At 42.6% G+C, this 15774-nt stretch overlaps 1 protein-coding gene across 4 annotated transcripts in view; it reads left to right on the top strand.

Annotated features, from left to right (window-relative positions):
- slc4a11 (solute carrier family 4 member 11) overlaps positions 1-15774 on the top strand; it is a 97233-nt gene that overhangs the window by 36215 nt on the left and 45244 nt on the right. For 3 of the 4 annotated variants that reach the window (XM_069160773.1, XM_069160771.1, XM_069160772.1), the window contains exons 2-4: positions 3740-3790; positions 6857-6973; positions 15174-15217. In XM_069160773.1, the coding sequence (XP_069016874.1) occupies positions 3740-3790; positions 6857-6973; positions 15174-15217 (212 nt within the window). The remainder of the gene's footprint in view (positions 1-3739; positions 3791-6856; positions 6974-15173; positions 15218-15774) is intronic. The other variant, XM_069160774.1, reaches the window with a different exon arrangement.

Genomic DNA, 15774 nt, shown 5'->3' with positions numbered 1-15774 from the left:
AGCGAATGTCTGTCCCCCCTCAAGACGCCTTAAGAGGTTCCCAGTAGAACTCGGTGTCGACAGTCTGACCCCGGGGGATGAATTCACGGCGAGCGACACCGCCGACGTCAAAGACAAAAAAAACAAAAAACCCGGCTGGTGTCTCCTGACCTGACGCGCCGCCTTCTTCTTCGGTCTCGGACGGTGACGCTCCGCCGCTCTTGAAACGTGAACGTCACCCCCGAACGCCCCCCCCCCCCCCCCCCCCCCGTCGTTTCGTCGCCGTCGACTTTCTGAAGCGCTTCAAAGGGTCTCCGTTGACCATTTCCAGAGTTTGGAAGAGAATTCGATGTGTGCTTTCTGCTCATTTTCACGTACCGCCGGTCACAAAAGCACGTGTGACTCGGGTGCTGACGTAGACCGAGCGGCGTAACCTGGAACACTTACTCGCAAAACGTATTCTTTCTTTCATCTCCGTGACCATCACTGTGCTGCGCTGCGCTGCAGAAACGTTCTCCAGACTTTTTGCTCGCACCTCATACAATAAACAAGGCAATTATTTTGGGGGGGAGGGGGGGGGATAAATGAATCCCTGGTTCTTTAACACATTAGTTTGTTTATTTATTTATTTTTACTTTATGGGCCTCATCCCACGAGTGAAAGAACATTTTGTTTCATTCAAATTGTATACTGTGTTTGATTGCAAGGTTTTTGTCACTTTGAAAGAATCCTTTCAGGAAAATAAATATCGTACATCTTGACTTCTCTCGCATCGTTTCAGTTTGACATGTGAAATAAAAGGGATTCAATTCTTATTGAATTCATTTTACGTCGTGTCTGGCACAGTGAGTGTTTGTACTCGTGCAGACATGTGTTATTTCTTTCCCAGCATGTGTCCCTTTGCCTGGGATGGCTGTGATTTTTTTTATTTTTTTTAATTTATTTTTTTTAGGAGTCAAATCGGGGGGAGCGCCCGCGAGACGTGCCTTTGCTCTTCGGTTATGAGATCAGCATGTCAACATATTGGCTTAATTTTTCAAGAAAAGCCTCAGTGAAGTGCGGTATCATGGCAGGCCCTGCCCCTCCCTCCCTCTTTACGATCCCACAATGTCTCAATAACCTTCAAAGTATCCCCGCTCCGTATCTGCCTCTGCTTTCTGTGCGATCCACATGCTGCACACATCCACGGGGCCGCGTGACAAACGCTCTGAATCGTTGTACTCTGAATTCCCTCTCCGTGCGTTTGTAGTGGAGCTCTTCGCCAGATTAAGTTTAATTCCAAAATGAGATATCCACCATTTAAAAAAAAAAACCAAAAAAAAAAAACCTTCACCATTGCAAAACGATTGCTTGCCTCGAAGCAAAACTGACTGTGGATTATCATTGAATGTGTTGGTAAAGTCGAAACCTTTGCTGATGAAAAGACTGCGTGTTGCATATTTTGCTGCCTGTTAAAAAAAAAAAAAAATATATATATATATATATATATATATTATATAATATATATTTCTAAGGAGCGAAGCCCTCGCATTTTTTTTTTCCTCGCTGTGTTTTTCCTGAAGGGGATTCTTCTTGTTGCCTTGTGGTTGAACTGCACGGTCACAGAGTTTCACTCAGAGGAGGGAAACTCTCCGTCCATCATCACAGCCTCATGCTGCCTTCAGATGGAACTCATGAGCTCGTAGGTTGTGACGTGGGGAAGTCGTGTACCTCATGTCGTTTTTAATCACATTTTTGGGGTTAGAGATGGTGATATTAGCAGTTTTGTTTTTTTCTGCTGCGCGTGCGTGTGTGTGTGTGTGTGTGTGTGTGTGTGTGTGTGTGTGTGTGTGTGTGTGTGTGTGTGTGTGTGTGTGTGTGGCGCCCGTTGCGAAGTCTGACAGGCAGCCGAGTAGTTGCATTTCTTTTTTCAATACCGGTAATAAGCAGCAATTTTAATACCAATGCATACAGTGACACCAGCATACCGATGCAACCCCACTCACCATCCAACAAAAAAAATAAAGTGGCCATTTCTGAAAACAAAAGAAAAACACGTCTCAACTCATAAACTTGGGACTTTCAGAAGATTCTGAGGTCACAAGATGGGATCGTTTATTTGGCCTTTTTCTTTTCTTTTTTTTTTTGTAAAAACGACGCATTTGAAAGCTGCAGCCCAATAATTTGAACAAGTTACACCATTAATCAACATCAGCAGCGGAAAAATATTGGAAAAATGTCCTTACACGTTTGTGTTAATAGATTAATGACCTGTCCGGGGTTTACATCGCCTTCTCCCAAAGTCAGCGGGGAAGGGCTTCAGCTTGACGGGTAAAGCTGGTATAGATAACAGATGTTTAATATTTGATGAAGCCATGATGACTCTCTTCAACATCTGCCACTGAAAATGTTGCTATGTATTGCAAACCTCGTCTTCTTGCATTTCCCCTCGCTGGTGTCAGTAGTAGAACTTTAAACTAATTATTTGATGGAAAACTAGCAAAAATAAGCATTTCAAAGAAGTCAATTTGAAATCTATGAAATTCTTTTGAGGGATTTTTTTTTTTTGAGAGTTTAATTAGGTGATTAGTCCAAAAATAATAAAAATGTGTTATTCAAAGATGAAAAGTAATCCTTATTTGTAGCCCTGCAGTCGCAACCCCCCACTGACACCAGTCATATATTTATGTTTCATCTCTGCAGCATCTCATATTCATGACTCCTTTTGTCGACTAGATTTTATTCTCGCAAAATGAACAGCAATACACCTACAATATGTACTCAAGAGTGACTTAGAATGTAGACGTACCGATGTAAATGTACATGTAACTACCAGCAACAGGTGACGAGATCTATATTGCAGCCCAAAAACCACATTTCTTGGTCATCCATGGCATTTTAATGAGAAATCACTCTGCTGCATTTTTCAGGCTGCACATTATTGATGCCTGCTGTAATACCGACAACAACATGATGCGATTTTAGCAGAAAATGTAATTCATTAGTCAGTGCTGAAGGAAAAGGGTGACACTATTCTACATATATTTTCTTGTTATTGTCAACTAATTCCATTACAAGACAAAACAAAAACCCAAGTGTCTCTCAAGGTTTCTCAACCCGGTTTGTGGCTCTCATCCGGGAGCTCATTAGTTCCTACTTAAGACTCCAATCTTGAAAAGCAGTCAACAATTATAGATTTTCATGTTTAGAAGAAAAAGCTCACATTATTTCCCAAAACAACGCAGGGCGCTGTTCTTCCTAGAAAGTATGTTAAAAAGGAAATAAATAGTGCATTTGATGAAGATGGTTTTCATGGTCAGATTAAACAACAGTGTGTGTGAGATTAAGTTAAAGTAAACTACATGTCACAACCGTCAGACTCGCTGATGTGTTTTCAGTGGCACAGAGGAGTTAGTTATATTCCTATTAGACTTCACCTGTTTAGATCGATTTGTTGACAAGGAGACGCATATATAATATATTTAAGACTTATCCGTTAATAAATGCGCATAGTTTCAGAAACACAGGCACTTCCTGAAAGGTTTTTCTACGCGTGTTCGGTGATCCGCCAGATTTTTTTTAATGCGACAGGTTTCTTCCACTTACCCTCCATCCCAAAATAACTAACACAGGTCTGATTGTATTTGTATTTATAGCCATTTCTCACAATTACGGTGTAAAAATAATAACATGACTGTTCCCTGCTGGGCCGGTTACTGAGTCACCTCGCTGATTAGTGTCTTTTTTTTTTTTTTTCCCCCCCTCTGTTTTGCTCTCACAGAGGCGCCTCCCTCTGGGATGTCCAAGAATGGATACTTCTTTCAAGAAATGGGTGAGTCTGAGCAACCACTAAGACATTATGCACCGGGCACTCGGGGCTGTGTTTTAGATATTTAAGTGCATTTAACGGTGTGAGCAAATCCGCTTCGGCTTGTTTAGAGGCGGATAATCTGAGTGCAAAAGAAAGGAGGATGGTCGAAAATGGATGGTCCTCGGTGTGTTTTAGGCGTAACATTGACTAAGCAATCAGAAGTGTCATCTCACGTTCCCATTCGAAGCCAGGTTTGCTTGCTCCTGGACTGCTGTCATAATGGCGGATTTGCAAAGTCGTTGGAAAAGAACATTTCTCTGCAGAGGAAACTGATCTGCACATGTGCAGAGGGAGATGCACAAAAAAAACACTCTTTCACATTTGTCATCATTTTATTTTTAATCTTGTGCATGTTTATGCGCTGCTGCATGTCCCTGCTTTCGTAACAAGCACAGTGTGCGTGCGTCGTGCACCCGCCTATGTAATAATAATAATATAATAATAATAAACTTTATTTGTATTGCAAACACAGCATAGAACACGGCAAAATAAAGTATATGCAGTGTTTCACATAATAAAAAAAAACAGTTATAAAGGAACATTTAAAAATGTAGAAAAGAAATAAAATACATAAGAACAGATAATATGCATAAAGTTAGACACAAATGAAGGAACATATTACTGTTTTAGGGTTGCCAACCTTCAGCTACTGCACTGAAATTTTACTTTACCGAGCAATAAAATGCGTTTTCATTGCTCCTCGGCCACCTGTTGCTTTATTCCGGCAGCTGCCGTAATCTTAAGAGAGGTCATGTCCTATATAAAGTTGCGGGAACGCTTCCAAACGCACAATAAAGTCACTCCTGCAAATATCCTCCTGTGAGACTGCGAAACGGAGAAATATCCGCGATAAATAATTTGATGTCTCCGTGCGAAGGGATAATCCATCAATACGAGCAATTAATGACGTAACCGCTGCTGTGCCACATGCGTAAATGTGCTTCGCTTCGGAGACGCTGACGTGCATCCTGCTGCAGGTGAACTCGGAGGGAAACACTGCTACAGACGGGTGAAAACAACGAACACGACTCCAGCTCCTGAATTACATTTCGCCCCCCCCCGTTATGGACTCGTGGGGAAGTTGCATTTTTAAGATGAGAATTTGAAGAGTCAGAGTGTGAGACACAAACCGCCATCCTTGGCTCCCGACGACGAGAAGCGAGGCGGAGGGACCGTTTTTCATTTGAACATCTTTTTGCCAGTCGCGTACAGTATATATCCAAAGTGTGAAGATGTGACTTAAAGATCGGAGCTGCAGCACACACACACACACACACACACACACACACACACACAGACACACACACACACTTTTTTTTTTTTTTTTTTTAAACTCTCCCCGCTCTCACACTCCACTGCATTTGGATATAAATAATGAACTTTGCTCCAGCTGTTATGAAAACGGCAGTTTCATTACCTCTAAGCCACAGAGAGGAACCCAATTAGTATGTGCAGCACAAGCAGTCAGGACAGAATATACTTGCACTGGATCTCCCCGTCTCCCCCAGCCAATTATTCCCCTCCTGGAACACACCGATTCACTTAGCAGATCCACAGCAGCCCCCACCCCACCCCCCCGCTGCTGCTCGACACAACTGTCTTTATTAGGCAGCCTTCCGTCAAGATGTAAATGCAATTACATTACTGTCGGCGAGTGAGCATTACCCACCATTGACATCTTAGTGGTTCATTAGTAAAGGCTGCTCTGGAGGATGAACGCTCTTCGAATGCAACAAAAAGGGCTAGGAAACAGTGTTTATCTCTGCAGTGAGGACATGGTCCTTTCTTTAGGGTGTTACCTGAGACATGTCTATAGGGAGGCAGTTGTGTGTCTCCTTTGAGTGAAACTTTTTTTTAATTTTTTTTTTTTTTTTTATGATGCGAAGCTGCTCCTGTGCGTCTCAGAGGCAGCCGCTCGTCGTTTGAAGGCTGCACATCAATCACTCAAAGTGTTTCATATCAAACATTTCCTCGTCCCTCAGCGTCGTGTTCCTACTGCACGCTTGTATTCACGGGTCACAGTTATGAAGGGGGGGGGGATATACCTTCGGCTTGATTTGTTTGTGATTTTCAAAAAGGGATTGTGATATTTAACACAATCAAAAGGAAGCACGATAGACTATTTTCTGAACTTCTCGAGTGAAACCCTCATTTGGCTCTTCCCGCTCCAGCAGCTGCTGCTCCCTCCCAAGGTGATTTGAAAGTCAGAGCCCAGCCGGTGTAAGTCTGAGGCAGGCGAGGCGACGACACGGCCAGGTTCAAATAATGTCAAGTGCTCAGGGATGATCCCGACGCAAGACAAACTGAATAAACTAAAAAAAAAAACCACAAAAAAAAACAATGTGGGCCTCCTCGCGGAGAAGGTCAGCAGATAAAGAGCACGAGATATTGTTCTCGTCGCATCAAGCCAATCGCCGGGTGATATTTAGGAGCCCACCGGTTAGTGTAGGATTGGATTTTAAAGGGGGGGGGGGGAGAGAGAGAGGGGGGTTGCTGTGTCAGGAGGAGAGAATGGGATGAGTCATACGAACTGGCTGCGGGCTGCATCCTGTGATGCTTCCTACCGTACCGAATCCAGACCATTACACATCAAAAACCTGCAAAAACACCCTGCATTTACCTGCAGCTCCGTGAAAGTGAAAGACCTGTTTAACCTCTTCAATATTTCTTACTTCTAGATATTTATGCATGACATTAATTAAGTCTAATTTAGCATAGTTGCAAACAAAAAGCCCTTTAGCTCTTCAGACAGGGTCCAGCTTTAGTCTAGGTTTTAACCTGATGGGAAACTCCTCAGAAACTGAATGTTTTGCTTCTATTCTGCTGTATAGTTTTAAATTGTATGTTAGACACCTAGAAAACACTTTTCTTCACAGATGGTTGTTTTTCCGAACAATTCGGACTTAAATTTTGGGAGTCGCCAGCTGTTTTTCGGCCGAGGATACCGGCAATAATTATATTGAGCTTGCTGCCCTGCCTGGTAGCCGCCGAGGTCCAGGAGGTGACCCTGTGCTGTTGTGTCCCCAGAGCAGCGGGAGGCGGAGCAGGAGGAGGGCAGCGAGGGCCGAGAGGAGGGACAGGACTCGCCGATCGCCTGCGGAGATGACATCCACCTCTATGACAACCAGATCAGCCCTGGGCCAGGTCAGTACACGGAGACGGCATGGGACAGGGAGACGGAGAGGACAGCGGGGGTCGGAGTGAGCAGCGGGGACAAGGAGGGAGGAGAAAAGATGGAGGAAATGACTGAGAATGAAATATGTTAGGAGGGAGAGCCAAACAGAGGGAGAAATAGCGCCAGAGAAATGATTGAAAGAGCAGAAAAGCTGGTAGAAGGCCAAAGAGAGAAAGATGGTGGAACTGATGGAGAGATGGAGAAACTTTTTCTGATTTTAAAAGTGTTTACGTTTTGCAGAATTGTTCATATTTTGCTGGTGAAATCCAAAAGCTGGGTCTCTTAATCTGAGATAATTAGTGAAAAAAAAAAAAAAAAGTCAAAGATTAATTTAACGCAATATCCTCGGTTGAGTTTGAAAAATACTGTCATTAAAATGTGCTGAACTCACAGAGAAACGCTGTTTATGTTTTGCGGCTCATTACTTTACATTAGGTGTCCGTGTCACGACTCGCATCGGCATCACCGCCAGCAGCAACGAGCAGCTGTTTTCAGTAAAGAAAAAAAACTCTGATAAACTGATTATATGCCGCCTGTCCTGCACTGAACAGCGAAAAGGCCAACAGAGGGAATAATTAACCCTCCAATCAAGAAATGGGCAGAAACCTGACTGTATGTGACTGTTTATAGGTCTGTTGGATGTCTTTATGAGCAACTATGTGTTATCATGTCGGCCATAAAAAAATCGAATTCAAAGGTCGTATATATTAGATTTTGTTTACATTTTGTCTCCCAGTGACCACAGAAGTTTGTAGTTTTGAGAGATTTGACTGACAGCTGTGACACCAAAACAGCTGACCTCAAGCTCTGACTCATATCATTAAATCCTGAAAATACTGCACCTGACACCTAAAGAACCTCTCGTGCAACATATCCAACATCTTTTTCTTTTCACATATAATAATGTGCCCATGTCTCTCGTGATAACTTTTCAAAACCTGCATGAATGCCGTGCTGTGCGTGCAGATGCCCTCCGCAACCTTCGACTTTTTCACATTTTAAGTGGGAATTTGTGTCACAGGCAGCTTGTACGGGTGAAAACAATAGATTTGCTGTTTGTTTCCCGTCAACAGTCTCCTCTGCTGTTCAACTGCGCGATCGATGCCAGCAATTTGAATTTTTCCTCGAACTTCAGCCGTTTTGGAGATGTTTTAATATCATAACGTGAGGCTCGTTCTTCAAAGAGAGCGCACTGCTGCGGTCACGGTAGATCTCGGCATCGTTCAAGAAGAAAAAAAAAAAAATCCCCTACCCAAAAAAAACCTCAACAACTTGAACCTATTTCCTGTGTCGGTCTGCTGCAGTTTTGAGTGCATCCAGAGCCCGATGGCAGGTGTTGACTTGACGGACAGCCCCTCAGCTGCAGCTGCAGGTGCAGATGATTTTGACCCCACCACCGGAAACCCCATGGGTCAACAGGTTACCGTTGCCACGGTAACAGTCACAGGTGCACCACGGGGCGAGAAAGGAAAAGAGAGAGAGAGAGAGAGAGAAAGGCCTGCTCCCTGTGAATGTGACAGGTGACCATGTCACTCGGGCTGATTCTCCATTCATAGTAACACTTAAGGCATCTGACAAGGAAGCCGCAGTGGTTCGAAAGGCCGGGAACAAGTTTAGAGGAATAAAACAACGGTGGAAGAGTCTCCGCTTCGGTTTAGACAGCTGCTGCGGATGTCACGTCCAAAATAAAAGCGTTGAATATTTGGCATTATGTAACCTGTCGGAGCAGAATAGATTACATTCCCTGTGCACTACCGTGACCTTTGATATCTGTGCCGCTGAGAGGGGCATATCCACCTCTTTCTTTTGAAATCCAAATTTGCCCTGCAAGTCTTTCTTTTTTTCATTTTGTCTCAGTCATCTTCACGTCTGTGTAATCAATCAGGCGTTTACAGATGTTAGCTCCGTGAACGTTATCGCTCACGTACTTGTCTCTGAACTCGTATTACTGTAAAACGCCACTGGAGGGCGCACCAGAGAACCAAGGATACCGTTATGTGATCAAATAAACACGGCGACAATGGAGGGGATCTGGTCTACAAAGCGCCGAGTGGTTTAAAGTAGAATAAAAAAAAATAAATAAAAAAATGATATAGTCGAGTTCAGTCACCACAGGCCGAGCAAAGACAGATGAGTTGTACAAGTCTGATGGCGTCTGGTGAGGCCAGAGGGATAATTACTTTTAAGTATTCCTTTAGTTTTGCAGGTCTCTGACCCTGTCGCATCTCCATCCTGCCCCCTACACCTCCCCTCACCAGTCATGCGCATATTGCATCTCGTGTAGGCGGTCATTTCTGAGGACGATCGCAAGCAACGCTCCAAACAGACGCAGGATACGTGAGGCAGCCGTCGCGCATGCATGAACACGTAGTTTGAAGCAAGTGTATTTCCCGCCTCAATCGCAGCCGTGCTGTCTCGCAACAAATCCCTCCCGGAGGTCGCAGATTTACGCACACGTTCACTGACATCTTGGAAATCTCCAGTAACTGCAATAATAGTTCCTTTTAGTCACAGTGGCACAAATAATAACATGTCGCCTAGTCTGTGACAATAAAGTTTCAACTTTAGTTTCCAAAAAATGGAAACCATAAGAATGTCTCTTTTTGTCTAATCTGGTGATTTAAGCGCAAATTTAGAAACTTTAAACTTCTGCATCGCACCCATGAAATATCAAAAGTGATAGTTACCATGTTACTTACAGTATAACGAGGTCTTCGGAGGACGGTGGATGAATTGATTTCATCCCGGGGTATATAATTGCCTCATCGCCCGCTCTTAAACTCAATCAGCCCGGGTTGCAGTGAGGGCCGGCTGCAGTGATTCGCACCGCGCTCCTCTCCCTCCACGCAGCTGTAAAATGGTGAATTCTCACTGCTGTCATCAGACGAAATTCTCACCTGCAGGTGCAGAGTGTTTGTCATGCCCAACAGTGCCTGCTCACAGATTTCCAGAGCATTATTCACTGACAGCACAGCTGAATGTTGATTAGTGTGTTTTGTTTTTCAGTCCTGCCCCCCCCCCCTCTTGCCCCCCTCCCTTCCCATCGCCTCCCCCCCGAAGTCTAGTTGTCACATGCATTTGATCCCGCTATCATTAGTTGTTTTTGCGTGCCTTGTTTCTGCTTTTAATTTACGTCACAAATTATCATGTTACTTTTGTTATTCTGCATCAGCAGACCACTGCGGGACATCGTCCACCGTATCAAATCAATGCAAGGCTCCGGACGGGACTTTTTAATCACATCCTGCCTGGCTAAATAAGCAGTGGTTTGGAAAAAGCAAATAGCTCGTTGATTACATCGGACCGAGAGACAGCAGCTCCCACCTTAATCTAATTTCAAAAACATCTGTCTGTTATCATTAATTCATTTCTCACCCTATATTTAACAGTGGCTTTCTTTCATGAGAAAACAGAGTCATGCTTTTATAATTCGGCTCTCTTGCCTGCCCTGTTTTTTTCTGGGACACTATTCAGTCTTGACCCTTTGGGTTGTTACGCCTGTTGCATATTTAACTCCACTACAGCACCCTTTATGTATTTTTTTTAATAGCTTCCAACATTTAAATGGATTAAATTAATTACAGATGCTGAGAATACGTCACAGAAGTAAAAGCGGCAAAACATGTCACAAAGGAAGACACAAACTCTTTCAGAATAACAGCAAAAAAATATGACTGCTTGAATAAGATGAGACACAACCAACCCTACAAGATGGTCATCAATCAAGTCGGACATGAACGCAAGAAATAAAGATCTACAAGTTCATCGACATGAGTTACGTTCACCTTCGGTGGCTTCTGGTTTTGACTTCAGTTTGTCTCGAAACATGACTAACAAAGGACTAAATTCCAGAAGTTTTTAGTTGCCGTCATCATTCCTCCTCTCCTTACGACTGACGGGATCCCTACCTATGACCTTTAGCAGTGACAGAGTAAAACCAAGAGGAGCTGCTCGGTCTTTCACTATTTTCCGAGAATTAGATAAAATGTCCCAATTCTCTCTGACTGTTTGTAGCGCCATGTAAATATCAGGTCGTCCAGTTCTTTGGTTTACGGCGTGACTAGTTGTCTGCCAAACTAATGGCCTTCCCATTAACGTCACACATCATGTGTGTTTTAATGCTAATTAGCAAAATGCTAAACTAAAACGGTGAAACAAACCTGCAGTTGTGGGGGACCAGGGATGTCGCGATACCTGAAATGCATAAAGGGAAGACATAAATCGACCTTCCGAAAAAAAATATGATAACGCTTTTTTACCACGCAATGTTTGCGTTCTGCGTGAAGGTGAACAAATGTATTGCAATGTCATCGCAAAAAAACGCCCTTTACTCGTGTTCTCTGATACATCGCCCCTCATCTCTATTATCGTCCTGATCTGTTGGTAAACAAAGTTACTGAAACAGTCTGTAGATACTCATCATCCGCCCTCGAGTGCCGAAGAGTCGGTAACACATTCTGCTCAGTATTAGCGTTAAAGTGATCAAAAGCAGTGATTGATGGTGGCCGGTGTTCAAGTGAATGTCGCAGATTAAAAATTGACCAAAAAAGTATCGTTCGCTATCCACAGATTTGTTTGTTGTCTCCTTCTGTTATCCCGTCACTTTGACATGATCTTATTCATTCCTCTCTGTCTTTGCAGAACTTTGTCATAAAGCTGTCAAACGCTCTCCATAAATAGAATTGATATCATGATTATATTTCTGCCAGCGCCGGGCTCGGTTCCATTTCGGTTCAATCAATTTGGCTGAATACTGAAGTGGAAAAAGTCGTGTGGAAGGACGGATGTCTCTCACGCTGGAAGCGGGAGGATTTTAGGTTTTTCACCAAGGTCATGACTTGACCTTGATAACCCCGAGTGGAGTTTGTTTCAGGAATTTATGATCTGAGTTTAGAGAACAGATTGAACAAAGAAGAATGTCATTTTTTTCTAAACTTACCTCACATTTCCATGAAAACAAAAGCAGGATGAGGAATCGGCGTTCAATGAATTAGAGGGTCTTTTAACTCGGTTACGGAAATCAGGAGGCTACTTTTGCATTTAATACCTTTGTTGCTGTGACACTTCTACACGGAGCAATTTACAGTTTTGTTTTGGATGGAAAATAGGCGGAGAGGGCGTCAAATTGATTTTCATACAAAATACTTTCAGGGGGAGATAAATAGCCGGAGAAAAAGCTGCCTGCATGAGAAGCTGACTCATTAAGTATTAACACACTGAATTTGCAAGAAAATTTGTTTTTTAAGGTCAGGGGTTTGATTTTTTTTTCTTCTCCCCCCTCCCCCCCCCCACCCACACCCACACCCACACCCACACACACACACACACACACACACACCAGGACTTGTAACTGTGCCGGTGAACTGAACTGAAAGCATTCTGCAAGCTGTCTTAAATATGCATTGATCAGATTTGTTTGAAATATTATATTTGTTTTCAAAAGAGACTATTGAATACCAGCTAAAGTTAATGTATTGTTTTACACTAAACTATCCACCTCTTTACTGATGTCCACATTACTTGGTACTCTAAAATATTTCTTTATAGACCAAGGCACTGGTTTTTTTCCCCTATAAATTATACGTAGGAAGGTTCCTATGTTGTCCATCACAAATAAATATGCATCAATATCAAATAGTAAGGATGTCCATTTACAAATAAAGCAGAATGTAGATTTTTCCATAGAATTTGGATAAACTTCTTCTTTTATAGTCATAATTTTGTGTAAAACCTGAGAAAATTAATATTTTACATGTAATTAGTGACCCATAAGTACACCCTCACTTGTTCATAGTTTAACAAAATGAAAATGTGAAAGGAGGCGCGCTGGAGATGAAAGTGACGGTTTATTTTTTTTGGTACTCTTCAAAGCAAAAATAAAGTGAACCTCTGATATTTTCATTCCAATTAAACTGAACTTTTTTTCCCACATTTTCCACTAATTATAATTTAATAAGTTTGAAATGCGTGTAGTGCTTCAGACCCCGTGCTCAGCGTAACAACACTTCTATGAGACGTCTCCTATCAGCCGGTAATTCAGCCGTCTTCCGTCGACACCCTTATAAAATACTCAAATAATGCAGCCGTCCACTCTGAGAACACTTACAGCTGCCTGAGCATAGTTAACAGTTATAGCGGCGCGTTGATCAAATAAGTAATCAGGAAGTAAAAAAAAAACAAGCCTGTGTCCCATTTTAACGTTTCCTCCCCCGCTAATCCCTAAACTCTGAAATTCTCCTGGATTACTTTAAGCCACACAGTACATTGAGACATACAGAGACCATTAGGAGGAGGTGATCATTTGGGACAAGGTAATCTTATATGAATATATGAATATCTCCTTACGGCTGCAGCCTGACAGCAATTAGAGCCGCGGCTCCCTCTCCCCTCTGGGAGCGGATCAGCCCAGCCGTGTGCTTTTTGATTGTGAGGCTTTGATGAACCAAATCCACTGCACACGACACGTGCCCCCCTGCCATAGTCTCATCACAGAGAGGCAGGGTTGTTGTTTTTTTCTAGTTTTTTTTTTTCCCCTCTCTCCTCCTCCTCCACTGCCTGCAGGGTTTTATGATGGCAAGGTGTTTGGTGTGGCGATCAAAGCCCCCCTCACCCTCCTCTGCAGACTCCAAACGTGTTCACTTCTAGCTGGGTTATTGATATTATGATATCCCGGCGTTTTCCTGGGGCTTATTGGCTTGTTAAAGGGGGTTGGTGGGGGGGGGGGGGGGATTTCTTACCTTTTTCCGTTTGCTGGAGGGGAGGAGTTAATCAGTGATTGATTTACAGACGGAGCCGACACAGTGCATCACGCGGAGCAGAGGAGGAAAGCCCATGGTAACCTAATAAAGTCCTCCCCACAGTAAACGGCGATAACAGTGTTACGTAACGCTGATGGCGGACTGTTTTATGAGAGTCAGCAGGGTACTGACAGTCTGCTAGTTAAGGGACTGGAGTGTGTTGAAAACCTCATTCCACCGGTTTGTCCCCGTATTGTTTCCTAACATAAAAGGTTTTTTCCTCCTTTTCCTTTTTTTTTTTTTTTTTCCTAACACTGGGAAAATCCAAACCTTTGTATTTTATCTGAGCGCTCGCCTCGGCTCCACGGTCGTGTGTATTAAAACCTTATCAGCAGAGAATTTTACAATCCCCGTTCAATGAGAGCATTTAGAGTCTTGACATTTTCACCACTATTACAAAAAAAGGATCCCGGGCTACTTTTTCTTTTTTTCTTTCGAGTGGTTGATACTTGTTATTTCCGAGTTTTCCCTCGTTATTAATGAATGTTCTGTTTGTTGGAAAAATGCTTCTTAAATGCAAATACGGAAACGTATAATGACCGGATTTGCATGAAAATTTTCACTCGTAATATTCTGTTCAACAACAGCAAATCTTGCTGAAAAGCTGTTATGTGGAGCCGTGGTGGCTTTAAAGCATCGACTCACATGGTTCAGTCTCTCTCTCCCTCATTTCCTGTCATTTCTTTACTGCAGACTTTCTAATAAAGGAATATAATGCCTGAAAAATTCCATTAATAATTTTTGGAAATATACAGAGCAGGACATTTATAAACGGCTGCAAGGCTGACATCCTGGTGTCAGCTTGTGGTTCGAAAAACATGCTTCCCTGATTTTGGTTATTTGGGAGTGAGGTAATAATTACAACAGCTGCAGTATATATACTGTAAAAAACATGTTACACAAATATATATATTTTTTTTTATTCTTTCGTTTGTGCTACAAACTTTTACACAGGTTTTTTTTTTTTTTTTTTTTTTTTTTTTTCACAACAGTTGCAGGTGCTACATTGGCTCATATTTTCTACCAATCACTGCACACTTAAATCACTATCTATAGTTCCTTTTGTGCAGGCAAAGTTCCTATTCCTGTTCTAAAATTGACAATAATCCTCAAGTCTTGCAAGTCTAGGAGTGCTTTGAACGACAGAAAATATCCTCTGTTTGAAAACGCCAGGTTGTAAAACGTGTCGCCCTTTTAACAACGGTCGCCTGTTGGCTCTCCAGAAATGTGGCCACATAAAAATCCTGCAGGGTTGAGTTTTTCTGCTGAAATCACATGAATCAGTATAATAGAAACATCTTGAAATCTTGTGTTGAGCAGAATATTTCCACTTTAAATGTCTCACTGCACCTGTTGTCTTGTCTTCCCTCAGACGCTGACGACTCTGGTTGTGTGTTACTGAACACATCAAGAAGGGTAAGCATCAACGTTCGTGTACAAGAAAGAAATGAGTTCTCACTGGTGAGAGCTTTTAAACAGATTAAGTCATTTTCAGCCGCTTAAGGAACTCGACACGTTTCTGATAATGAGTGCAGTTGTTTATCGATACAGATCAGCTCAAGTCCGTTCAGATGAACTTCTCTGCAAAAGGAATCTGAGAACAAGATTTAACATTTGGTAGAAGAGACCATAAAAAGAACTCAGTATTTTTAATCATTAAGAGTGAAACAAACAACGATGGAAACTTGACTCCATTTGAACTTTAATGCCTACTTATGAGGGAAAGCGGTATCCAAAGGGAGCCTCAGCATCAGCCTCATCCTCAGCAGACTGCATCAACAGCTGCTTTAGAGGATATTGACTACACAGAGAGAAAAGAAGAGGGAGTTGATGAGGTAAATCACTGCTGTGGTAAATATAGCGTGTTGATGTAATGTTTGAGGGATCAGAGCTGCAGTCTGCAAAGTCTGACATGACTTCGTACGCGGTTTACATTGATGAAGAATCTCTATTGTTTACAGCTTGGTAAGTTT

The sequence above is a fragment of the Embiotoca jacksoni genome, unplaced genomic scaffold (genome assembly GCF_022577435.1).
Source record: "Embiotoca jacksoni isolate LCO1_2020_lvr unplaced genomic scaffold, fEmbJac1.0.p SCAF_27, whole genome shotgun sequence".
Lineage (NCBI taxonomy): Eukaryota > Metazoa > Chordata > Actinopteri > Embiotocidae > Embiotoca > Embiotoca jacksoni.
This window is presented reverse-complemented; position numbering and strand designations above follow the sequence as displayed.